Source organism: Cryptomeria japonica, chromosome 7, assembly GCF_030272615.1.
Source record: "Cryptomeria japonica chromosome 7, Sugi_1.0, whole genome shotgun sequence".
In the NCBI taxonomy this organism is placed as follows: Eukaryota; Viridiplantae; Streptophyta; class Pinopsida; order Cupressales; family Cupressaceae; genus Cryptomeria; species Cryptomeria japonica.
The window spans coordinates 823,533,528-823,560,800 of NC_081411.1; the positions used below are offsets into that span (position 1 = coordinate 823,533,528).

The 27,273-nt window shown below is 37.7% G+C and overlaps 1 protein-coding gene across 2 annotated transcripts in view; it reads left to right on the plus strand.

The window, feature by feature from the left end:
• Positions 1-27,273, plus strand: part of LOC131038974 (dnaJ protein P58IPK homolog B) — a 59,694-nt gene that overhangs the window by 14,162 nt on the left and 18,259 nt on the right. For both annotated transcript variants that reach the window (XM_059207830.1, XM_057971603.2), the window contains exons 4-8: positions 10,912-11,113; positions 11,263-11,423; positions 19,854-19,947; positions 20,069-20,281; positions 22,073-22,153. In XM_059207830.1, coding sequence (XP_059063813.1) covers positions 10,912-11,113; positions 11,263-11,423; positions 19,854-19,947; positions 20,069-20,281; positions 22,073-22,153 — 751 coding nt within the window. The remainder of the gene's footprint in view (positions 1-10,911; positions 11,114-11,262; positions 11,424-19,853; positions 19,948-20,068; positions 20,282-22,072; positions 22,154-27,273) is intronic.

Consider the following 27,273-nt stretch of genomic DNA (forward strand, 5'->3'; position numbering starts at 1 on the left):
TTCAAGAGCAGGGGTTTGTTATCAGGGAGGTAAAGATGGGCTCATCTACAAATTTAGGAAGGTTTAAGGCTAACTATGAGAGTGGATAAACTTGCTATTTGGGATCAACTCAAACCCAGGAGTGTATTCCTATAGGTCACTAAAATAGTTTTAACATATTGGGTAAGGAATGACTGATCAATGTACTACATAGCAACTATGCCCACTTGTGCTCTTAACCCCTAAAATTTGTCACTAGGTTAAGGCAACACTAGTTGCAAAAGACCTATTATAGCTGATAAGATAGCTTGCACAATGTATCTCTGGACAATAACAGTGTTGTAACCCTTTGAGATTTATTCATTTATAATTTTGTAAATATCAGCAAAGTACAGACATGCTATTAATGATTCTCAGAAAGTTTTAACAGTTTGGTTTGCTTTAAAATTTATCCCTGGTTTATATCACTGAACCACAGACAACATTTATCAATCCTATTCCACATCCTACAGTTATTAAAAATGATTTTGTTGATTTTAAATTTGTTGGGAGGTCAAAGTTTAAGATTAGTGTGTTATTGGGTCACAGAGTTACATTCTGTTGAATTTTATACTTTCAGATTAATGGAAGACTGAGAAATCAGAATTTAACTATTAAATTAGATTGTTTGCAGTTAGAATTAATGATTTTCAGACTTAGGAACAAACATAGAAGATAAGCAAAATGAAACAAGACACCATTACCCTGGGAAAACCTCCTAGGAGGAAAAACCCAGCCAGAAAGTATCCTCAGATCTGATTATGGATTATATTCAATATTCTGATTACAATACTTATCTCTTAGGTAGCTTGATGAAAACACCTAGGGTAAACAGCACTTCTTTGTTTGCATCATTTGGATGGAATTCGCCTTCAAGGTGCAGATGTATTTTCACAGAATTAACTTGCAGCAGATAGATGAATTCGCCTACTTCTCCAATCAGATTTCGCACTAGATTACAGAGCTAATGCGCTTGAGGGTTGAATGAATGAAAATTGTTTTGATGCTTGCCAAAAGTACTTTACTTATATGATGCTTGACCTTTATTAAGTCGGCTTGGTTTAATTTAAACTTGGTGCCATTTTATGTTTTATTTCATCTAATGTGTGGCGTGTTCTTTTATAGGGTCGGTCCTATTTGAAGGGAACACACAATCTTTTAAGTGTGGCGTGAGAAAGGGCCCAGCCCTAAAGCGGATTCCAATGTTGCCATTGGCAATTGGAATCCGCCTCCCTAGATATAAACAACACATTCAACCATTAAAACTGGTAAACAAGAAATTACAGCAGAGACATAACATACACCAACCACCTCTATTTAAAAATCCTTAATAATAGTTTGCATTGTATAATAACAGTTGCATTAGCATATATGATGGAAGAGACTTCATGGGAAAGAAGGCCTGTCACACTTGTCTACCCAGAAAATTTCTTAAAATATGTACAACCGACTGAGGAGACATGTGAATACATATATCTACTACAATAATTGCCTCACTATAAGTTCTAGCATGCTATGCCCTAGTAGTGAATGAATTAACACAGTTAAATTCAGAGAACAATATGCACTTTGGTTATTTGAAAACCTAAACTAACCAACATTTACACACAAGAAAACTTGTAAATATATAGATCTCCAGCCTTGGAAACTAGGATGAATAGAAGAAATGTGGTGGAAGAGTGTTGGAAGGGTCACTTAGACCATCATCGTTGCTGTCATTAATGTCTGCACTCACATTGTCTTTGTCAAGATTCATGGGGCAGTTCAAATGGGTTGAAAAACTTAATCATTTTGATCTCTATCACTTTGTGCAATGATTGCAGAGGTGTTTGAGTGTGCAGAGCTGAAAGGGTTTGTAAAATCTGCCGCAAATCGCTTAGAATAGGATACAAATGCATTAGGCTTCAAAACCCTAGTGGCCAAATTCAACATAGGCATGTTGTATTACACTTTTTCTTGCTTCTTTTCTTCAAATCTACACCACCAACACAAAATCTTCATCATGGTGGTTGATCTAATCAAGTCGGGTAGTTGTAGAGGTCGCCACTGCATTAATGTCTAATTTAAGCCATTATTATCATTATTGATTGAGAACAGCGTGAAAATCCAATCCTTGTCACTTAGGCAACTTGCATTAATGTTATCATGTTTGTTGAGGTGTTTATTTTTACTTGATTTGTGTAGGGCCCAATAATAGCGGTTTGACTGATCGTGGGTAGGTGTAGGGCAAAAGCAACTATCAAATGGAATCTTAATTGCTTACTGGCTTTCTCCATCCAAAACTGCTTTGAAATTGCACCAAACCAAATGGAAAGCTCTTTGGGCGGTGAAATGATGTCCTTGTCAATTGTTAGTACGTTTTTTGGTGTACGCGGGACTTTTTCGACAACCATGTGACCTTTTCCAACCATTCTAGTGAGTTGATGGGAACATGGTGAAACACTAGTGGGAGTTTTGAGTTGTTGGGATTCAGGGAAAACTCATACCTTATGCCTTTGGCTGGGGTGTTAGGAGTTGAAGGTGGAGGTGAACTCATATTGTAGAGGTCTATGGAATGGGGGAAGTCTACAAGAGCAATCTTGAAAGGAAGTCCAAATTTTCAGAATGTTAGGGATCGAGGTTTAGTAGTACCCTGTGAACGGTACCAAGTGAAGCGAAAAGGCATAAATTTGACTTTGAAAGGAAAAGCAAAGAGATAAATGGGGTTTCAAGGAAGGTATCGAAGGGATACATGAGAGAAGGGAAGTTTGTAAAAGGGAAGTTTGTAACCTTGACTTTGACAAATACTTAATGTAAATAAGCCGGTTACCAAGACTTAGGGAGGAAACAAATAAGGTAGCTTGGTTAGCGATGGTTTGGCTCCTTGGTTTGAAACACATGCAAATTTCGGATCAAAGACTAGAATGATATGGCAAATATGGAAGGGGTACTTTGGGAAGGGGAAACCCGACAACCCAACGAAAAATGGACTTAGGCATTTTATTGGAAATGATCAGGGATAAGGGATGCAATGAGTGATATTGGTGGAGGAAGTTTGATACCTAGGGATGAAAATTTTCTAAGACATAAATGTGGGGATGCCAAGGAATGGGTGAAAGGTATAAACCAAAGGAAAACTTGGAAATTGACAAACTCGACAAAACACAAAAAACACTTTGAAAACACACATTACTTAGAAATTTCATAGATTTAAGTGGATTTTTAGCTTCAAAAGCACATATAGGGTTTTGTGCTTAGTCAAAACATAGAAACGAAGGCCCATACAAACACTTCTTAGATTGATTATAGATAGGGATAGAGGGAACCAAAGTGAACAAACTAAGAGGGATTCAATGGAATTTTTAGACACTAAAAGATCGAGTCTCAATAGGACCACTAAAAATAGGTATCCCATTCCTAGGATTTATGAACTAATTGATGAATGATATGGTGTTGTGTATTTTTTGAAGATTGATCTAATATTAGGCTATCATTAGATCAGTGCAAAGGATGAGAATGTGCTTAAAACAACATTCAGGTGTCACTTTGGGCATTTTGAATTCTTAGTCGCATCTTTCGAGTTAACAAATGCACCAACTACTTTCTAGTCATGTGTAAACCATGTTCTTAGCAATCGATTAAGAAAATTTGTGTTTGCTTTTTTTGATGACATTTTGATTTACAAGACTTGGGAAGATCATTTGAAGTATCTAAATATTTTAATAATGAACCCTCTTTGTAGAAGAATCAAATTGTGAGTTTGGTGTGACATACATCTTATACTTGGGCCATGTTATTAGCATTCAAGGTGCTCAAGTGGATCAATATAAGATCCAAACCATCTTGGATTGTCCTTTTCCTACTGCATTGACATACTTGAGGGGATTTTGTGGCCTTTGCAACTATTATAAAAGATTTGCAAAGGGAATTTCAAAACTAGCAACCCCCTTAACTTATATTATAAAGAAAGGAACTTTTGCATGGATAGAAACAACCCAAGAAGCTTTTGAAAAACTTAAGGAGGTAATGAATTTATGCCCCATTCTTGCTATCCTAGATTTCTCACAACTATTTGTTGTAGAATGTGATGCTTTAGGGAAGGGAATTGGATCTGGCTATCATGCATGCCTTGGTCAAGTTACAACAATATTTGGTATGTGTAAGATCTGTGATAAAGACATCATAATAGCTTGATGTTCTTTCTTGGCCAACATGACTTGAATGATAGGCAACAAAAATGCGTAAGCTAGCTCTAAGATTATGATTTGACAGAGAGTACATGAGATGAAATAAAAATGTAGTTGTTGGTGCTTTTTCTAGAAGGCCTACTGTATTTTCTACTTCTGCTATTTCTGTCAATTGGAAGGCCACTATTATGGTAGATTATGTTAGAAATGCATTTGCTACTGATCTCCATGATGGGAATGTGAGTGTTGACAGATTTGTAGTGTTAGATGGTCTCATTCTTCATAAAAAATAGAATTTTTGTAGTTCTTGAATTCAAATAAAGAGAATTTAAGAGCTTTTCATGATGCACCACTAGTAGTTCACATAGGATTTTGCAAACCCTACAGACAAATTAGGGAAAGTTTCTCATGAAAGTGCCTTAAGAAGTATGTCTTCAAACAAATCAAAGAATGCCTAAACTATCAACAAAAAAAAGCAAAACATGTTTTTCTAGCATCTTTTCAACCATTTACTATCCCAAATTAGATGTGGGAAAGTATATCTGTGGATTTCATCATAGGCCTTCCCAAGGTATAGGGGAAAGATTGCATTAGTGTTGTTATGGATAGGTTAAGTAAGTATACACACTTCTTTGTCATTCCTTGAGAAATCAAAGCACAATAGGTGGTAGATTTATTTTTGAGAGAAGTGTTTAGGCTACATGGGTTGTTTAAAAACGTTGTTTGTGATAGAGATAGTAGATTGCTTAGGCGTTTTTGGAAAAAAAAGTTATTCAATTTGGTTTGGACAAAATTCACCCCCAATACAAGCTATCATCCACAAACGTATATAGTGGATAAATAGGTTGAAGGCTACTTTAGGAACTATATTTTAGATCAGCAATAAGCTTGGGTTAAGTGGTTGCATTTGGAAAAAAACTGCTATAACACAACCCACCATATATCCATTTCTACCTATCTATTCATGGCATTATATGGTTATGATGCATAAATTTTTTGTTTATTTATCGCTCACAGATGGTAGAGTGCTAGCAACTAGTGACTTGGTGAAGCATAGCCATGGTACATTGAAATCACTCACAAATCACTTCTAGCAAGCTTAAAACTAACATTAATTATATGTAGATTAGAATTTTATAAAGATGTCATTTGAAGTTGGAGATTCTATTGGCTTTATAGGATCTCGAGGAGAGTTGGTGAAATTGGATGAGTTGGAATTACTAGAAAATAGCAAGATTTTATGTATTTAATTTGTGTTACCTTAAGAGGCCCCCTTGACAACATATCACATTGTTAGTGGATTTGCCACCCATAGATGATGAGGGAAAATTTATATTGAAACTTGATAATGAAGGAAAACTCATATTGGTACTTATGCTATAATTGATACTTGGGTGAAGGGGTTGAGGAGTATAATCATTGAAGAGTATATTTTTTGTTTATATGAACATTTTGAATCTACGTTAGGGAGACTTTTTAGTTATGAATCTTTTTCATTCTTTCTTGAATTGATATTAAGTTTCTGGGTTCACTTTTGTTGTGACGTATTCACACATCGCCCCATTATAAATGGGGACCCCTACTTTTTGCTTTCTGGGGTTTTTTTTTCTAGGTTTTTTAGGGTTTTGTTTGTTAACCTTTGCATTTTGAGTGTCGCCAGGGGGATCACTAGGATGGCAGAGGGGGATCACTAGGATGGCAGGCTCTGCTTGAGCCAGGGTGAGTCCATAGGGCCCTAGAATTAAGGCTTCTTTGAGAGTCTTCCTTAGGGCCTGGTTTTGCTCTTGTTGCTAATTGTGTCTTGCTTGGTGAGTGAGTATCATCCTTGAAGGTTTGAGTTAGGTCAAATTGGTGACTGATGAAGTCTGGAATGTCATCCTGATCTTCAAAGACCCTAAAATATGGCTGTCTGGAATGTCTTCCTGATCTTGAAATTTGTCTAAGTCTGGAAAACTGAAGAATCCTCCAAAAACTAGATTTTGCATTATAACTCCTGGAGGTCCGAAACCACTCTCAAACATCCTGATAGTATATATGGAATATAACTTATACTTAAATGTTATATTCCATACATGAATCCTGACGGAGAGACCAAAATGTCAAATTTCGCTCCTGACCCTTCCAAAGGGTCCAAGGCGAATTTCACGCCTGACCCTTCCAAAGGGTCCAAAGTGAATTTCGCTCCTGATCCTTCCAAAGGGTCTAGAGCGAAATTCTCCATAAGACATTCTAGTTTGACCCAAACTTAGAACTAACTCATTCCCAGGCATTATTGAGGGCAAACCACTTGTTTGGATGAAGAAATGTGAGAAATGAAATCAAGATTTGAGCCTAAATGTGAATTTCGCTCCTGACCCTTCCAAGGGGTCCAGAGCGAAATTCTCCCTAGACACCCTTTTTCTCCTTGTTTGCATTGGAAACCTTGATTCCTTGGGAATGGTAAGGGCAAATTGACATATTCTTGCCTTAGGAAGTGATTTGAGATGTTTGACATATTCTTGCCTTAGGGTCCAGAGCGAAAATCCTCATAACCCTCATTTCCTTCCTAATTTTGGCTAAGTGTTGGTCTCTAAGGCATGTATGGAAGTGTTTGACATGTTTTTTGCCTAAGGGAATGACTAGAGGTGGAGGAATTTTGGCCTAAAAATTGAATTTCGCTCCTGACCCTTCCAAAGGGTCCAGAGCAAAATTCTTGAAAACACTCATTTTCCCCTTACACAAGATCAGGACCTTGGTGGAGATGCAAGAAGAATGGTCTATGTTTGCCTCACAAAGAGGATTGGAGTTGGAAGAATCAAGAATCAAGCTCAAAACATGATTTTCGCTCCTGACCCTTCCAAAGGGTCCAGAGCGAAATTCTTTATTAACCTCATTTGCTTCCATGCTTGGGCTTCAAACCTTGTTCCTTAGGTGAAGAGTGATGGATTTTTGCCTTGCAATCAAGATTGGGATTGAAAAGATGAGTGATCAAGCCTAAACCAAGATTTTCGCTCCTGACCTTCCAAAGGGTCCAGAGCGAAAATCTACCTAGCCCTCATTTTCTTCCTTGATTGATCAAATTTTAATATCCAAGGCATGTTGAAAGGAAGAATGGACATGTTTTTGCCTTTGGGAATGTTTGAAAGTGATGAAAGGTGGAGATTTTGTCCTAGAAATGGAAATTCGCTCCTGACCCTTCCAAAGGGTCCAGGGCGAAATTTCACTAGAACCACCTTTTTTCTCAATCTTATGCCAAGCCTAGTGCAGACCAAGGTGAATTGTGATGAGAGAAGTCCTTAGGAATGACTTCAAGTTGCTAGTGATCCATGAATTTAAGGGAATTGAGCAAAACCAAGATTTTCGCTCGTAACCCTTCCAAAGGGTCCAGAGCAAAAATTCTACAATCACCTACTTTCCTTGCAAGATAAGTCAAACTTTGGGTTTTTATAGCTTGGGTGAGTGTGAAGAAATGTTTTCTTGCCTATTGGACTTGATTGAGGTTGAAAGGATGGAGGAATAAGCTCAAAACAAGATTTTCGCTCTTGACCCTTCCAAAGGGTCTAGAGTGAAAAACCCTAAAACCATCTTTTTCTCCAAAATTTGTGTGAAGTCAGGCCTAGGCCTAGGTGAGAAAAGCTCTTGGGATTGCCTTGGAAAGACTTTTGATCACCAAAAATGCAAATTTTGAGCTTAAACATGAAATTCGCTCCTGACCTTTCCAAAGGGTCCAGAGCGAAATTCTGGATAGGTCCTGTCCCTGGCTAGGTTTTTGAGCGAATTTTCCTTTTCAAGGCTTTTGAGGATTAAGTAGATGTTGCCAAGTTGAGAAATGGATTCAAATGAAGGAGTCGAGAGGAAACAAAGTGAAAAGAATGGAGCTAGGTAGGAGAAGACAAGCAAAATATGAATTTCCCTCTTGACCCTTCCGAAGGGTCCAGAGCGAAATTCTTCAAACTACCTATTTCCTCCTTGTGTCAAGTCAAGACTTTGAGTCCTAAGGCGTGGTTGAGGTTGAAATGATGTTACTTTGCCCTGCAAGATGAATTGAAGTGAAGGAGATGAGGAATTGAGACCTAAAACTTGAATTTTCGCTCCTGACCCTTCCAAAGGGTCTAGAGCGAAATTCCCAAAATCACCTAGTTTGCCCATGATGAAGGTCAAGGTATGAATTCCTAAGCCTTGGTGGAGAGAAGGCTAGCATGTGCTTGTCTTGGGAGGTATTTTGGAGTGGAGAATGATGAAATTTGAGCTTAGTCAAGAATTTCGCTCTTGACCCTTGCAGAGGGTCTAGGGTGAGATCCTTTGAAACTCCTATTTTTCACCTTGTTTGAGCTAGGCAAAGGGGCTAGTTGTGAGATTATGATGAAATGAGGTCTAAATTGGCCAGGAATGCAAATTTCGCTCCGGACCCTTCCAAAGGGTCCAGGGCGAAATTCTTATAGGGCCTGTCCCTGGGAAGGATTTTGAGCGAACTTTATTTTGAAGTCTCCTTGTTGATGATTTAAGGTGGAAAATGCTTTGTTGAAATGAACATGTCATATGTACTTAGTCACCTTTTGGTTTATTTTGCAGATGGAGAAAACCAGGCCAAGGCAAGGACGACCTCTTCTAGTCCAACATCATCAAGGATGACCAATTCCAGTCCATCATCGTCAAGGATGTTCCACAGGCAAAAGGGAAGACTCAAGGTGTTCAAGGAATTGCCAGCTACCTCCAGAGCCTTCACTTCGCCACACTAAGGAACCACAAGATGACAATGTAAGGCGTTGCCAACATTTCAAGGACGGGCACACCATCCATCCATCACGTCAAAGACAGAGGAGAATCAAATAAGGTCAGTGCAAGGGTCTGTTGAAGAAGCAAATAGTTTCAGAAGAGTTAATTAAAGTTAGCTTCTCAGCTTCATCAAATTGAACATCAACCAAGTTACAAGTGTCAGACAATATGGCATCCCAATTATCATTCCTCCAGTTGGATTGGTCCACCTTAGCGTGTCCAGATTCAATGTACCTGACTTATCGGGAACGACACAAACTTCAAGGCACCTACCCCTACTTCCTATTGGTCCTCACCCTTGGAGTGTAATTTTCTAATTGGCTAAGGAAGTTTGTTGTAACAAACCCTAATTAGGGTTTCTATCTTGTAATCCTAGCCATTGATTCTAAGTAAATCAGAGCCGTCTGTTTGTAATGGGTTCTCTATATAAGCCATGGCTCCTCATTTGTAAAGGTTAATAGTTAGCTAATAGTTAATAGTTGGTTAATAGAGAATAGATAGCAGTGAATAATCAAAGAGTAGGAAATAGTTAGAGTAGAATAGAAAGAGAAGGCAAAGATTGTTGCCAAGATGTTGTTGTAAAAGACTTGTAAACTTCATTGAAGAAATGGTGAATTCTATGGGTTGATTCAACAATTTGCATGGTTTGTATACATCTAAATTTGATTTCATGTTATTAGATGAGTGGAAGAAATGTGTATGATTGATGGTGAAATATGTATATCCATACTACTAGCAGTTTGTTGATTGCAGACTTGCTTTGTGTAGTCAACTGGAATCATTCAGCTTAAGCTTAACTTCAATTGTCGCTTCTTCATCGATATGCATCAGCTTGATGGTGTCCATGCTTGCAGCGGTGATCTGAATATCATAAAGCTTTCCTCAGAAGATCGCACTAACCTTTTGGAGATGGTCCTGGGATGTCAAAGCAAGACTTAGTTAGAATTTCATCAAAGGTCATTCGTTGTTCTTACATTCTTAGTATTAGAAATAAATCCCGTTTCAACCCTTCTCCTTTTTCCTTTTTTTTCAAAATCTAGGACCAGTAAAATCTCACGTTCTAGCAATATCCAAAGCAAATCAGACGTTCAGGCAGTCAAACGTAAGTCCCCTTGTGATTCTAGCAAAATCACATCATACCACGAGAAGCTTCTCCACACGTAGAGAACCTACATACAAGAACCTTGGAGTTGCCTCGATTGATCCTTCGGCGAAATCTTCAGCAGCCGGGAAACTTTGTTCAAGAGAGGATAAGGTACCTTTAGGTATTTTATTTTGTGTTCGCATGTGCATAAAAAACACATCAACAACTTCTCATACTCTGTTATTGTTATTGGAAAATTTGTGATTGCCATATTAGATTTAGCACTTTGTGACATGTGTTGGTAGTGGTTACAACCATAGTTCCTAAATGGTTAACTTTACCTATTTTCCTTTGATTACATTAAAATATCATGATAATTATATGTCAAGAATCATAGGATCAGATTCTCCAATTTAACTATTTCAGTAAGATATGATATGGCATTGAAATTAAAATTGCAACAAACTTTATGCACAAACTCACTGCATGGCTGTGCTTCATATTTGTATGTTAGTATTAGATATATGATTTGAAGTTTTTAAGAAGCCAAATCTATGATCTATCATATTGAGGGAACACTGATTTATTATGATATATTTACTGTCCTTTCCATTCCCTCAATTAACCATATCTAACAGTGATTTTTGTGACAGTTTTGCCTTTTCTTTCTAACTTACTAATTGTTTTTTTGTTATTGACTATCACATAACATTACTTATATGTATTTTTATTGTTTTTCTATGATTATATCTACAGAAAAATTTGTGCTGATATTCAAAATTTTAGAAGTATGTCAAATTTGATGATCTTTTATGTTTAATGTAATTGTTATGCACTAAAGTTTGACTTATTTGAAGGAGACCGAATGCTTAAAATATTTCTTTGCAGATTTGAGGAGTCAGAAAGGGACTACAGAAAATTTTTGGAGTTAAAACCAGGAAATTCAGCTGCAGAAAAGGAATTGTCCCAGCTGATACAGACTAAAAATGCATTTGATAAGGCTTTGAGTCTTTTTGACTCAGGTGATTTTTCAAAAGCATTGGAGTATATAGACAAAGTTGTTCTTGTATTCTCATCAGAATGTTCTAAGGTGATTAAAACAATCTATTTTATATATTCTCATTTCTTGCCATGCAAATTTTTGATTTGATTGATGGAAACTTCCATTAGTTTTTCTTTTTTCTAAGTTCTGTATATAAAGCAGAGACAGTGCAATAGCCTAATATGGACTTGATTCAGGCAAAGCTGCTAAAATCAAGACTTCTATTAGGAGTAAAAGACTATTCAGGTGCCATTGCCGAATCTGGTTTTATACTGAAAGCTAATGAAAATGATCTGGAGGCATTGCTACTGCGTGGAAAGGCCTATTACTACCTTGCAGATCATGATGTTGCTATGAGGTTTGTTTGTCTTTCTTGTTTATTAAATTGCACTCTGTGAGGTTCTTTAACTTTAAGTCTCTCCAGCTTGAGTATAGATAGACATGAGTTCCTGTAAGGTTTTGTTTTTAAAATTGTGTTATAGATTTATAAATAGATGTGAGGCATCATAGATTCATAACCAAACACAAAGGATTGTACAAGGGAGTTTTCATTCTATATTCTGATATGGTAACACTGTTTTCATTATAGACTACATTCAATATGCCAAAATGATGCAGAAGGATTTCTGGCTACTTTTCCTTGAACGGCTTTGTGAGGATATACCATACAGTACAACATCTCTGATGTGAAACATTTTACAAATTTACTGTCAACATATTAACCAATTCATAAGCAACATAATTCATTGATTCTCAAGATTACCAAAATGGCTCTTTTGCTTTTAAAACCCTGATAAATTCTCCTCATCTGAACCTGATGGCAATACACTTGTTCTTGTTTCAAATAAGGACAAGACATAACTAACTAGGCAACAGTTTTTTGACCCATTGATAGAAAGCACTTTGCCCAAGCATGAATGCTGCTGACAAAGGATGGTTTTGCATTTTCTTAGAATGCTTATAGGAAGAATCACCTGTGGGATGGAAGTCTTTCTTTTATTCAGCATAGCTAGAACAGAGCTGTTCACAACAATACTCAGCACAGTGCTTTTCAGGATTAATTGGGCTTATATTTCTGATATCCATTGATGTAGCTATCCTTTCTTGCCTACTCAAATGACTTCTGCAGCTTTATTGGAACTTAACATTGTTATCAAGTTCATTGAGCATATTTAATAGCATGTGCAAACTGTCTTGTGAAAGTCTAATGCTTAATGAAAACAGTGCACTTATCAGCATTGAATGCCACATACTATTTAGGCTGCTTCATATGTGGCTTCATTTGTAGAAAAATATGCTCATAGGAGCCTCTTTGGCATATGGCCCATACGTCATCATGAAGAAGGTTGGACATACTGCTTTTCAGTTGAATTTTGTAGCTTATTTTGGTCCACATCCCTAGTATTCAATGCTGAACTATTGCACATTACTTTTCACCTTTCTTGGACACATCAAATAGTGTAGAAGAATTCCATTTAGCAGAGATCAATCCTAATTTCAGCACTCCAGAAGAAATGGATCAAGCAATTGACAATGGATTCGAACATACTAGGCTAAAAGAGATACCGTTTTATCAGATTGCCAAAGCAATTATAAGAGCATCATGGTCCATGCACCATCATAAAGAAGGTTGGACATAGTGCTTTTCAGTTGAATTGTCTAGCTTATCTTGGTCCACATCCCTAGTCTTCAATGATGAACTATTGCACATTACTTACCACCTTTGTTGGACACATTAGATGCTGCAGAAAAATCCCAATTAGCATAGATCATTCCCTAAGTTGCTGCTGGTCCCCGTTCGAGCTTGGGTTCGGGTTCGAGATCCTGGTTCGCGGGTTCGGCAATTTTTTTTTTGGGGTTTTGGGTTCGTTAGTACAAAAACATATAAAAATAAAAAATATATACATATATGCAGCGGTAGTTAAGTTCAAAATACACCACTATGCTAATAGTCAAATAACATAGCAAAATACACCATCATATATTAAAGTTCTAGTTCAAATAACATAGCAAAACAGTAAACACACCACCATATTAATGTTTAAGTTCAAAAATAATAATGTCAAGCTACAACAATCAGCCATTACTGATCAAATATCATATGGATCATCAAAAATATCATCACCATCCTCCATACGCTGTGGTAGATTAGAAGAACCACAAACAGTCCCAATGGGAGTGGCATTGGAACTGGCACTGGCAGTAGCATTGGCAAAATGAAGTTGCTTTTACCTTTTTAGTGTTTTAAGTCATCAAATTAGGGTTGGGGGATCGACTATGCCTTTATGGCGTTAAAAATGATTTAAAAAAGTCAATTTTTTTTTTTACTTTTGCGTCAAATTCTTCCCAAGTTCTGAAAAAGTGGCCAAAATTCTGTCCGGGTTCTTCTGGGTTTGGCAGGGAAGAATCCACAGGGCATATGCAGGACCCTGGCCGAACCCAGGAAGAACCGGCCCACGACCAAGACCCGGGGTGAACCGGCCCGGGACCTGGGGGGTCCAGGCAGGGAACCCAGTAACTTAGATCATTCCTAATTGTGACACTCCAGCGGAAGTAGATCAAGCAATTGACACTAGAGTTGAACTTGACAAAATGAGATACCTCTTTATCAGATTGTCAAAGAAAATTGGATACCTTCTTAAGTATTGTTATTGATAGAAGTTCAAGTTGCATAGCCAAGCAAAGTGGTGCTTTTGATTGACTTGTGTTGCAATGGTGCTACTTTGTGTCATGTGCTGTATTTGTTAGGACTTAGGAGTAAGGTACCATCTACCTTGTAAATCCTATATTGTATTGCATGGTTCCAACATCCTTGGATAGTGTCCCTAGGCACTAAAGGTGTATTGGAAAAATATTTGTAATTATTCTCACCTTTGTTTGTAATACATTCATAAGGGGTGATGGTTTCCACTAGTAGTGGTAAAGGTGACTTATGGACATGAATATTTAATATTGCTTTTCCCACATGTGGATGCCTAGAATGGGATGGTTAATGACAAGTGAAGTTGACGAATGAGTGACTGTTGGGCTTCTCCAAATGGACGCTTGGAAAGAGGCAATAGGTGTCTCTTGGTATACTGTCACTTATTGCATTAAATGCAATGTTTATCTTCCAAGTTTGGGTGCCCAAGTTGGAGGGCAAGTATTGGAGCTGAACTGGTGTCCTTTCGCATTCCGAGGAGGCAATCCAAGGGTTGGGGATGTTTGGAATGAAGGGATCTCTTTGGATATCTTTTTTGGTGCTTTAGAGTTCTTGGCATGTCTATATAAACAACTCCTTAGATTTTAAGAGGAATAGTTGAATGTAGATTTACTCTACAAGAACAAGGACAGGTTGAGGCAGAAAGAGATTGTTCATAGGTACATAGAGTATGCCATATTGGAGACAAAGAGGAGAATGGAAGTGAGTGCATTGTAATCTCATTTATTTGAAGATAATACATACTTGACCTCTCTTCTTGGTGGTTTTTTTCCTGCAAGGGTTTCTTCACGTAAATCCATTGTTATGTGATGCTCTTATGTTGCTGATTTGTGCCTCTTTGCTGCTATCTTATGATGATGTTATGCATTATTTATTGCCGTTGTAAGTTCACATAAGGTAGTATTGTTAAGCATGATATGTTGACTGATTTTTTTAGTGTCATAAAGAAGATGGATCTAATGATGTAATTCTATATTAAGGTCATGTTGATGTGTTTTTTACGCACATGCGAACACAGAATAAAATACCTAAAGGTACCTTATCCTCTCTTGAATAAAAGCCTCTGAATGCTGAAGATATCGCGAAAAGGATCAATCAGGGTGACTTCAAAGTTCTTCGCTGTAGGATCTCTACGTGTGGATAAGCTCTCTGTGGTATGATGTGATTTGCTGGAATCACAAGGGGACTTACACTTGACGACTTAAACGTCTGATTTGCTTTGAATATTGCTGGAACACAGGATTTTGCTGCCTTAGATTTGAAAAAAAAAGGAAAAAAGACGAGGGCGAGGAAAGGATCTAATTCTAACACTAAGAATGTAAGAGCAATGAATGATCTTTGATGAAATTCTAACTAAGTCTTGTTTTGACATCCCAGGACCATCTCCACAAGGTTAGTGCGATCTTCGAAGGAAAGCTTTATGATGTTCAAATCATCACTGCAGGCATAGACACCATCAGGCTGATGCATATCAATGAAGAAGCGATAATTGAAGTTAAGCTTAAGCTGAATGATTCCAGTTGACTACACAAGGCAAGTCTGCAATCAACAAAGTGCTAGTAGTATGGATATACGAATTTCACCATCAATCAAGCACATTTCTTCCACTCATCTAATAACACGAAATCAAATATGAGAAGTATAAAGACCATGCAAATTGTCGAATGGACCCATAAATTTCACCATTTCTTCAATGAAGTTTTACAAGTCCTTCACAACAACACCTTGGCAACAATCTTTGCCTTCTCTCTCTACTCTACTCTAATTGCTATTCTATCAACTGACTAATTCACTATTCTAACTATTCACTCCCTACCTTCTAACTCCTTTCTAACTGCTTTTTTATATATCCTTTACAAATGAAGAGCCGGGACTTATATAGTGCCCATAATACAATTCGATGGCTCAGATCAATTTGAGATCAATGGCCAAGATTCAACAATGAAAACCCTAATTAGGGTTTGTTACAACTACTACATAACATTTAATGCTTGACCAATGATAAAATTATATCTTTAGGACACATGTCTTCTCTGGAAAATTCGACCAATAGATAGTTGGGATAGGTACATCGAAGTTTGTGCCACCTTCCATGAGTTAGGTACATTGAATCTGGACATGCTGAGGTGGACCAATCCAATTGGAGAAGTGATGATTGGGATAACTTGGTAGATATTCAACTTGATGTTGTTGAGAAGCTAGCTTTAATTAACTCTTCTGAAACTATCTGCTTCTTCAACGAACCCTTGCTCTAACTCCTTTTGTCTTTGATGTGCAGGATGATTGATGTACCTCGCGTTGGAATGCTGGATTGGAGAAGTCGCCCTTGATGACGTTAGTCCAAAGAAGGCCGTCTTTGTCGATGCTTGACTGGAGGAGCTCGCCCTTATCCTTGCTTGATCTTCTTTGATGATACGGAGCTAGAGGAGATCATCTTTGTCCTGGACCGGATCTTCTTTGATGAGAACCTGCCGACCTGTAGATGCTCCTGTCCTTGGAGTCGCCATCTTGATACCTACACAACATTTCACAATTAATAATATATCTTGAAGTGTAGAAATTAAACTTAAAAGGAAGATTTAAGATTTTAATTAGGAAACTTCATGATAAATCCTAATTAACCATGCAATACTTAGACTTTTCTAAAAAAAGTGTAAAAAAAAATTCAAACCTTAAACAAGGGTGTTAAGATGATTTCGCCATACCTCCTCTTGAGTATTAAACTCTAAGAAATGATGTAAAAATAGATGAATTTTGCTAGGCAAAGTGTAGATCAAAGCTCTCCCTTGGATAAAATGCGCCTCCTTTAGCTTGGAAAAGAACTCCACCTTCCACTAGCTTCTTCAAAATCTGGAAATTCGCCTTCAAATGTCTTCAAAAAATCTGGAAATTATCCTCCAAACTAGCAAGAAATACGCCTCTCCAATAGCCTTCAAAATGAATTTTACCCTCCTTAGTCTCCACACTTAGTAGAAATTCGCTCCACTCCAGCTAGATTTCGCACCTTCAATTAGCTCTCCAAATTCGATCTTGAAGCAATGATTGAATGATTTGAATTGTGAAAAAACACTTCCAATATATAGAGCGCTCACCCCTTTGCTCCCTCTAGGCCGACTTGGCAAAAAAGAGGTTAAAAATAAATAAATTTCCAAAAAAGGGGGGCCGACTTGGCAAAATAAGACCTTAAGCGCTCCATATTTAATTTTGATTTAATAAAAAATTAATTTTAAATGCCTCCAAGATAGAAGTTCGATTTTTAAGGCTTAAAATTAATTTATTAAATGCCAAAATGTCTTTATTTAATGCCAATTTAATTTTAATTTTTTCAAATGCCCAAAGTTAGCAAATTTTGGTGAATTTCAAGGAATGTCAACGTTCAATTAATGCAAAAAATGAAGGATATTACCAATTTCGCCCTGGACCCTTGGTGAAGGCCAGGAGCGATTTTTCAATCTAGACCTTGCATATCTCCTTTTTTTTTTTCGTCCAAAACTTCATCAAGACATTCCAACTAGACCCTCTCACTGACTTGCAAACTTAGCTTTATCAAATTTTGGAGAAAAGGTGTGATTTTGAGGTTTTTTCGCCCTGGACCCTCAGCAAGGGTCAAGAGTGATTTTTTTTGTTTTGTGACCAAAATCATCAACTTTCAAAGGTGAAATAATATTCATCATGCTTTAGGGGGTCTCTTCGCCTTATCTTATTCTTGCCTTAGCACAATTTTGAGGAAAAGTTGTAGTTTTTGCAAAAATCGCTCTGGGCCTTCAGTGAAGGTCAGGAGCACTTTTACAAATTTAAGCTATTTTCTCTCACCTTTCCCTTTGAAATCACCCTGATAAGGAAGAACTTTCCTTTTTCATGCTATGAATAAATCTTTAAGCCCAACAAGTGATAAAATAATGTGTCTTTCAAGAAAATTGCCCTAGACCTTCAGTGAGGGTCAGGAGTGCCTTTTTTGCTTCTTGGTATGTTTCCTTATTCTTTAGACTCCCAATCGCTTCTAAGGTATAAAACATGATCTTTAAACGAGTTTGGGGGCTTCATCATGCTCATTCCACTGCTCATCTTGCCTTTAATACCTCATCTCGATCACAACAATGCTAAAAATGACCACCATGGAGAATTTCGCCTTGGACCCTCAGAGAGGGTCAGGAGCGATTTTTCAATTTCAACTTTCAAGCTTATCTACCTCTTGTTGGCCCTCCAAATTTTCTTCAATGGTTAAAACATACCTCTATGCATCCATTCCAACCATAAAAATTGCTTTGACTTTGCAGGAAAAATGTACTTTTGAGAATTTCGCTCTGGACCTTCAGAGAGGGTCAAGAGCGATTTTCTCTTTGTTGCCCAAAATTCACCATTTTTCAAACTTTCAAATTTTCAAATGCATCCAGTAACGTCCAATCTTCTCTCCGGGAAACCCTACACACAACGAGTTAGCCAAAATTAGCGAGAAATAAACTTGAACAACATTTTCGCCCTGGACCTTCAGCAAGGGTCAGGAGCGAAATTTACAATCTAGGCTAAATTGCTCAATCTTTTAGTTTCAAACCACTTCACAGGGCAAGGTAAGATCATTTTCAAAGCCAGGAACAAGATTTCAAGCTCAAACAAGGTGGCAAATGAAGTTTATGATGATTTTCGCTCTGGACCCTCAGAGAGGGTCAGGAGTGAAATTCCTAATCTTGGCCAAAATTCATCATTTTCTTCAAGGTGTTCAATCAATTCCAAAGTCCAAACAAAATGCTTTGCAAATCAAAATTTGGTCGAATAAGGCCAGGAATGAGTCCTAGGTTGATTTTCGCCTTGGACCCTCTGGAAGGGTCAAGGGCGAGATTTGCTTTGGACCTCCTGAGAGGGTCAGGAGTGAATTCCGACTTTTTGGAACTCTCCGACAGGATAATTTTATGGAATATAACATTTAAGTATAAGAAAGAAGAAAGATATCAGGATGTTTGAGAGTGGTTTCAGACCTCCAGGAGTTATATTGCAAAATCTAGTTTTTGGAGGTTTTTCAGTTTCCAGACTCAGTCAAATTTCAGGATTAGGACACTCCAGACTTAGCCAAATTTCAGGATCAGGACTTTCAGACTTCATCACTTATCAACTTGACCTCACTTAAGCAGAACCTGCTATCCAGGTGATCCCCTTGGCGACACTCAAAATGCAAAGGCTAACGGACAAAACCCTAAAAGACCTAGAAAACAAGCCCTAAAAAGCAAAAAAGCAGGGGTCCCCATTTGCAATGGGGCGATGTGTGAAATGGTCACAACAGGTCACTTAATTTAATTTCAGATTTGCATATAGGCTTCAGATTTAAACTGGACAAACTTATCTTTACCAAGTGGTTTAGGCATTATGTCAACAGTTTGTGCTGTGTAGGACAAGTAATAAAGATGTCTTTATTATCAACTGATAGATATAATGGTGATGAACTTCAATACGCTTAGTTTTGGTATAATAGACTGGGTTCTTCACCATCTTGAGAACACTCTGGTTGTTGCAGAAAAGTGAGGTTGGTGTTGTTAGTTCAAGTTGAAGATCAATTAATATCCTTTATAATTGCATAGTCTCATAAGCTGTACTGATGGTTGCCTTGTATTATACTTTAGTAAAAGATAAGGGAAGTGTACAGTGTAGCTTGCTCTGTCAGGAAATTACTACTGAACCAGGAGTGAACACATAATCTGCTGTAGATTTCCTTATATCAACTGACACAGCCCGACTGAAATCTTTATGTACTATATTCTGTTATCATGATGTCAACAGATCTCTCATATAGAATAACTGTTCATACTTATGTTTCTTTTGCACGGTTGACTACTGGTGGAATTCTGTTGATCCAACAAAAATAATTATGGTAACAGTTATGCATTACCTTCTTATCAGGTAGGGAAGAGTATATATATGCATGGTTTTGTTTAAAGCTTTTATTTCAAAATTTCAGAATATTTTGCAACATAACAGTTAAACTGGTCTTGTGATAGCAGGTGTATGCAGTTTTGATGTCATCATCCTCTTCCAGTCATTGGATTGTTTTGTTCATGTCTGATTGCTTTGACAAGTTTCTTATTTTTGTTCTTTCAGGCACTATCAAAAGGGCTTGCGTTTAGATCCTGAGCATAGTGAACTCAAGAAAGAGTACTTTAAGCTTAAGAATCTTTTGAAGAAGACTAAGAGTGTGAGTGACAACCCATCTCTTGTAATTATTTTTCTTTTTTTGGATGGCAAATCACCCAAAAGGTTAAGCTATCTTTCTTGGGCTCTGTTGAAATTTGAGACTTTTTAACCTTCTGATGCAGGCTGAGGAGAACCTGGAAAAAGGGAAACTGCGAATGGCAGCTGAAGGTTTCAAAGCAGGTCTTCAAGTGGATCCTAGTCACACAGCACATAATGTGAATCTGTATTTGGGTTTGTGCAAGGTTTTAGTCAAGCTTGGGAGAGGCAAAGATGCCTTGGAGAGTTGTACGGAAGCTTTGAAAATTGAAGAAGAGCTCATTGAGGCTTTAGTTCAGGTTTGTCTGTTCTATAAAAATATTTATCTCTCATCTACAGAGAACAGAAGATTTTGACCCCCAAAACTCATTAACTTAATGGTTTCCAATAAAAAGCAATGCTTCAATTTCCAATCAATGCTACTGCTTCCCACAAAATCATTGTCAATCTTGGTCTTATGATCTGCATAGTCACTTTCACACCCTCAAACGCGTTTCTGTTTACCTTAGAGGCTTGGTGAGTATATGTCAACCCTTAATTTTACAAACACAGTAGCTTGACGTTTGTGTGTGAAGTCTGCATCCAAAATTTTGAATCAGCCTTTTTAGTTGTGAAAAATAACATGGTGATGCATTCCTATGAATCAATGCAGAAAATTCTGGAAGATTGCTTTCAGGGGACAAGGTGGTTCTGGATTAAACTTATATCTACAATTAATAAAAATAAAGATGCTACATATGTCATAAGTACTAGAGGTACACATCCCTAGGGAAGGGAACACCCTCCCCACTCACCCTCTGGAAAGTATGCATTGGGATCGGGTACACTAAACTATTATTCACACAGCATTCGATATCTTTTTCATTGGAGATTATTGATGATCATTTTCTTTTCTCTTTCCTTTATAGGTCATCTCATAGGGTTTTAACTCCAGTGCATTACACCCAGTTTCTGAGTGCTTAGGATATTACCCTTGTCTGGTTTCTCCACTTTCCTATGCCAGTAATCGAGTCAAAATGCTTGATGTATGCTTACGTAACACCTTTTTCAACTCTTCTATCATCCTGCACAGAGTAATTTAAAATCCAGCTGGAATTTCCCAGATTTATGTAGTAGTCTAGAGAGAAGGATATATTACATTTTTCTTTTTCCGCTTGAGGATTGTCAATCAAGAATCCACTCCCCTTTCCTTTTTTGCTATCTTCTTCATTTCTTATCTAAATTTGTTGTTTGGAAGCTAGTCTCTCTAGTTCCCCAAAACTTTCTTTGTCTATGCATCCACTTCTTATGCTCACCTTCCTCTAATCATTTACTTTCCAGAATCTGCCTAGCTATGTCTTTCTAGGGAAAATAAATGTGAAAATGAGACCATTTTAGGAAATAAGAAATCTTGCATCCCTCACCTTTTCACCATTCTTTAAATTTTTGGTCACATATGTAACCTAACTTCTTGCAAATAACAAGGTTGAGAACTCAGGATCTGTCAAAGGATAATAATCTCAGTCAAAATGTGAAGGGTCTCAGTCATGAACACTTCCCTTTCCTGCATGTAGAACTGCTCAAGTTAACTGCTTCTTATTTGCATCAAATTAGCTAATTTGGTTTCACGATAAACAAGAAAAGTTTATGTTGCACTTGAGAAAAAATTTTGCATTCTCAATTCTTAGTTAGGGGAGCAGTTATTCACTTTTTCTTTTATCAGCACTATTTTGCAGATTTGTGTAATCTATTTTCTGAATCCAACTTTGAGTCAGTTTATTCTGGCCTCCAATTCTGTATAATTGCTAAAATTTGTTCCTTGGTCAAACCATTATGCCAACATTTCTTTTCCTTTCATTTCCTATGGTTCATCTCTCACGGGCCACAGCTTTTCCTGGATTACTTTTAATTATTTAATGCTCTAACAAAATTTGGTTTCTGAAGGAGGATTTGAAACATTGGTTGTCATATTCATAGCCATGGAGTATTATTTAAGCATAATTAAATGGGATTTTTTAATCAAAGAATTGTTTGTACTTTGCTTTGTTGACTGTTCTGATAGTTACCATCATTTGTTGTGATTAATGACATTCTGATTAATATTGTTGCAGAGAGGTGAAGCCAAGCTTCTAATTGAAGACTGGGAGGGAGCTGTCAATGACATAAAAAGCGCACTTCAAAAATCTCCCCAGGTCAGCATCTAATATAAGAAATTTCGTACCTGTTCTTGGGGTTTCAGTAGAAGTAGGCTGTGAATTCTCTACTCGGAAGGTCGCATTTTGTGATTTAAGAATTTTTTATAGTTTCTCTTTATCAAGTTCTTTACACAGTTTGGAGAATATCCGTTCTCCATTATATGGGGGAAACAATGTGTATGAAGATGTTTTAGTATTTTATTTCCTTTGTTAATGAGCCCCAAGTAATGGTAACCGTAAAACTGTTAAAGGAACCTGTTAGCTGCACAACTACTTGGCATATGAGACCTCTGGTGGGAACAAGGGAACTTTATAATATATATAATATCAAGTCAAGTTTCATGATCCACTTTTGATGAGTAATGTTTCACAAGAACTGAGATCCACTTAGCACTCATTGCATGTAGGTGATGCTTGAAGGTTTGAAGCACCATAACTTTGTGGGAGTTTACCTGCAATTTTACTAACTGGGCTTAACCATTGTGTTCCCCCCACATTCAGATTCTCTTAGCTTGCTACCCAATTTCAGAAACCTTCAAGTCATTGTCCCTTTTGAACCATTGATTCTAGAGCTCCTATTCATTACAGCAGGCATTAAATTTGACCAAGTTTGGAAGTAAACCAAGCCTTGCCGATCCTCCTTATGAATTCTTAAGAGCGTTAGCTTTGAGATGAGAACTCTGTTTTGGGGGACCTAAGCTAGGAGATCAATCTTGTTGAGGGTTATAGGGGTTTGCAATTAGTAGAATAGCGTTCTTTGGTGAACAAATGTTTGCATCTGTTCTCTAATTTTCCTATAATATTCTTGTTTATCCTGAATTATCTCAAACATTCTCTCAGGGAAAACCACATTTGAGCTGTGGAATCCTTATTTGACAAAGGGGTATTAAAGCCGAGATCTGACGTTAGGAATCTCCATTAAAATTTGCCGCACAGTTAGCTTTTGAGCATATTTCATTGTTTCAAGCATGCAGGGTAAAAGGAGTCGGAAAGGAATCAAGAGTGCAGTTAACGTTCTAACAGATTTTCAAAATGCAAAGAAAAAGGCATTAGTAATCATAGAGTTGAAGGCGAATTCAGTCAAAGATTGGCAATTCTTAAAGGACTTTGATATAAGGATATCAAAGAAGATATATTAATGGTAATTCTTGCAAAATCTGTAAGGTTGAAGCAGACATATATCTAAGAACCAGAGTTAGGAAGCTGGAATTTAGAATTCAATAATGAGAAAAGTTTCTTGTAAGAATGGATAAGTTCCCAATGTGTCAAAATCAGGTTATTTAAATTTAAGATCTATACCTTGAATTTTTCGAAATGTTGGGTTCAATTGATTGTATGATGATGCCTTTCAGAGAAACTTTTTAATGATCAAGTTCTTGAAAGAAAATTTTCTACACATAAAATTCTTTTCTCAGGGTTTCCTAACTTCGGAAGATAAAAGAAAGTTGTGACAAGGATATGCGAGCTTTTGTTTAAGAGTTTATGAATGCTCAATTTATGAAAAAAATTAGCAGAAATGCTTTTATGGAATTTTAGTAGATCGGAGAATTGCACAACAAGAGTGCATTAATGTCTCTTCTCTAAATTTTCTGAATGAATAGAATATCAGGAGATAGTAGAACTCTAAGACACAAGTGGAAAATCAGGGTACAAGAAATTGGATATTTGTGGCAGCTTGCAACCAGCAAACTCAGCCAATCAATGTTGAAACTTGAGAAACAAGAGGCTACATCACTCATGAATCCATACCTTAAAACCCTTTTTTATGGTTCTGATCATTGATGGACTACTCGCCGAAAACTCGGCGAGTAGTGAGTTTTTCTTCAAGGCGAGTTTTTAGGACTTTTACTCATAAGAAAAACTCGCTGAGTTCGTGGGAAAAAATCGTTGAGTTTTTGGCGAGTTTTTCACAAAAACTTGGCAGTTTCTATAAAAAACTCGGCTGCATTAAAAAAAGAGGCCCAAACATGTCAAATATATATTTTTTTCAAGTCAGTCTCATTCTCTTCATCAGAATATATACATGAAATATAACATTTAATTCTTATACTTTAAGTTATATTTCATGTATATATTGGAAGGATGTTTGAGAATGGTTTTAGATCTCTAGGAGTTATAATGCAAATTCTAGGTTTCAGAAGATTTTTTAAATTTTCAGACAGTCAAATTTCAGTAATCAGTATGCTCCTATCAACATTCTCTTGCTCTCGATCTGACTCACTTTATCTGCCCCAAATTTTAGACCTATCTATCTCCCTATCACTCTTCCTCTACCCCCCTCTCTTTCTCACCCCTAGACCCCCGCGAGGGGTGCTACTCTCAACCTAATTTTATTTTGCAGATGCTTGGTGGCAAAGTTGGGGTTGAAATACCCCAAATCTCAAAGAATTTGCCCTCAGAATCTTATGTTAACCTTGTAGTTCATCCAGTTGTGAGCGCAATTGGAGCTTGTTTGAGACCATTCACATGCAGAAGAGGAGCAAGTTAGCTCGAAAATGCCTCAATAACCTTGTCTTTGTGCAATATAATCTTTGGTTGTGCATAAGGAAGGTAGATGAAGCACTAATTGGTCCAATTGATTTGGATGATATAGATCCTTATAGTGATTGGACATCGCTGGAGCAACCTCCATTGTTTACAAAGGATGACATCAATGATTTGGAGAGGCAAGCTATGGAGGAGGAGGGGGGTGGATTTGGTTTCACACTAGATGACATTGAGGAGGATGAGGAGTCATTGCAGTGCTAGGTGCAACTAGAGGCAGAGCTACATCTAGGATGGAGGATGAGCCACAACCTGAGCTAGTCATATCGAGCGAGGAGGCACAATCACGCCCACAACAGACTTCTAGGACTAGACCCTCTAGTTCTACCTTCCCCCTAGTTTTTACTAGATTTGGGAAGAGGAAGATGTAATTGTATTGATTTATTTACTTTTTAGTTTGTTGTGACGTTTTCACACATCGCCCCATTGCAAATGGGGACCCATGTTTTTTGCTTTTTAGGGTTTGTTTTCTAGGTCTTTTAGGGTTTTGTTAGTTAGCCTTTGCATTTTGAGTGCTGTCGGGGAGATCAATAGGATAGCAGGTCCTGAAATTTGGCCAAGTCTGAAGGTCCTGATCCTGAAAATTTGGCTAAGTCTGGAATGTCCTGAAAATTTGGCTAAGTCTGGAATGTCCTGATCCTGAAATTTGACTAAGTCTGGAAACTGAAAAACCTCCAAAAACTAGATTTTGCAATATAACTCCTGGAGGTCTGAAACTACTCTCAAACATCCTGAAAGTATATATGGAATATAACTTATAGAAGGAAATGTCAAAAGAAGAAAGATAGAAGGAAATGTCACTTATACTTAAATGTTATATTCCATAAAAGTTATCCTGATAGAGAGTTCAGAAAGTCAAATTTCGCTCCTGTCCTTCACTGAGGATCCAGAGCGAATTTCGCTCCTGTCCCTCTCCAAGGGTCCAAGGCGAATCGCTCATGTCCCTCACCAAGGGTCCAGACCGAAAAAGCTTAGTGGAGTCATTCCTGACCTTGTTTGGACAAATTGAGACATCAAAGGCATGATGGAGGACAAAATGAACGTGATAGAGCATCCAGACTTGATTAAGGACGATGAAATGATGAAGTTTTTGCCTAGAAGGTCAAATTCGCTCCTGTCCCTCACTGAAGGACCAGAGCGATTTTCTTTATATGCACAATTTTAGACCTTGTTTGGACATTAACTTTTATTCATAGCATGAAGCAGGATGATATCTTCCCTAGCAAAGACATTTCATGGTGAAAAGTGAAGCATTTGGGCTTGGAGGACAAAAATCGCTCCTGTCCCTCACTGAAGGACCGGAGCTTGAAATCCAAAATTGCCTTGTCCTTGAAAGATTTGAACGATTTCGCGAATTGAGAAGATCAAAGGAGATGCATTTTATCAGTTGAATATAACTTGAAAGCGCAATCATGAGGAAAATTGACCCTAGAAGCAAAATCGCTCCTGTCCCTCACCAAGGGACCAGGGCGAAATTCAGTGTTGCTCCCGTCCCTCTCCCAGGGACCAGAGCGAAATTCCTCATAGGGCAAAATTTGAGTGAAGATTGAGCAAGTTTCGAGTTTGAAGCAACAAAGGAGGGTGTAATGAACTCATTGAAGACAAATTGAAGATTACAAGATACCAAAGTGAGGCCCAAATTGGCCTAAGCGCTCCTGTCCCTCTCCCAGGGACCAGAGCGATTTTTTGCCTTAGGTCAATTTCTTGCCAAGTTAGAACGAAGTCCAGGCTAAGGATGAAGGGAAGGGGACACAATGAATCCATTGAAGATAAATTTTGAAGTTAACAAAGTGTGATGGAGCCTATAAGTACAAATTCGCTCCTGTCCCTCAGCCAGGGACCAGGGCGATATGATGGTTATGTTGCCTTTCCTCTAAGTTTTAACCTCTCCAAGTCAAGGTGAAAGGTGGCAAGGACGTTTTGAAGCGTCTCAATGAAGAACGAAGTATCAAAAGTCGCCAATATTGAAAGAATTACACCAAATGTCCCAGTTCGCTCCTGTCCCTCAGTCAGGGACTAGAGTGAAAGTGTTCAAATAAGGCCAAATTTGGGTTGCTATTCACATTTTGAATGTTTGAAAGGGAGTAAAGGACATCGTTTTGCACTTTGAAGACAATTACAAGTTAAGATGATGGAAAATTTTCATTATATACCCAAGTTCGCTCCTGTCCCTCAGTCAGGGACCAGAGCGAAATTTTCATGAAGGCCTAAATTTTGAAGGTTTATCAAAGTATCAAGTGTCCAAGGGGGATCAAGAGACTTCATTTTACACGATGAAAGCAATGGCAAGTTGATGAAAGCAAGCATGAGCCCAGGACATTGAAGTTCGCTCTTGTCCCTCAGTCAGGGGCCAGGGCGATATTTACTATATTTGCTAATTCATTCAAAATTCACGCCAAGTCAAGGTTGTACAAGGTTGCACAGGGTCTAAAGCGTTTTAAGAAGATGGTATGCAAAGGTTTCAAACGTCAAAGGGTCATTAATTGAGCCAAGGAACCTATATCGCTCCTGTCCTTGAGCCAAGGACCAGGGCGATTTGCACAAGATCATTTATTTTCCTTCAAAATCAAGAC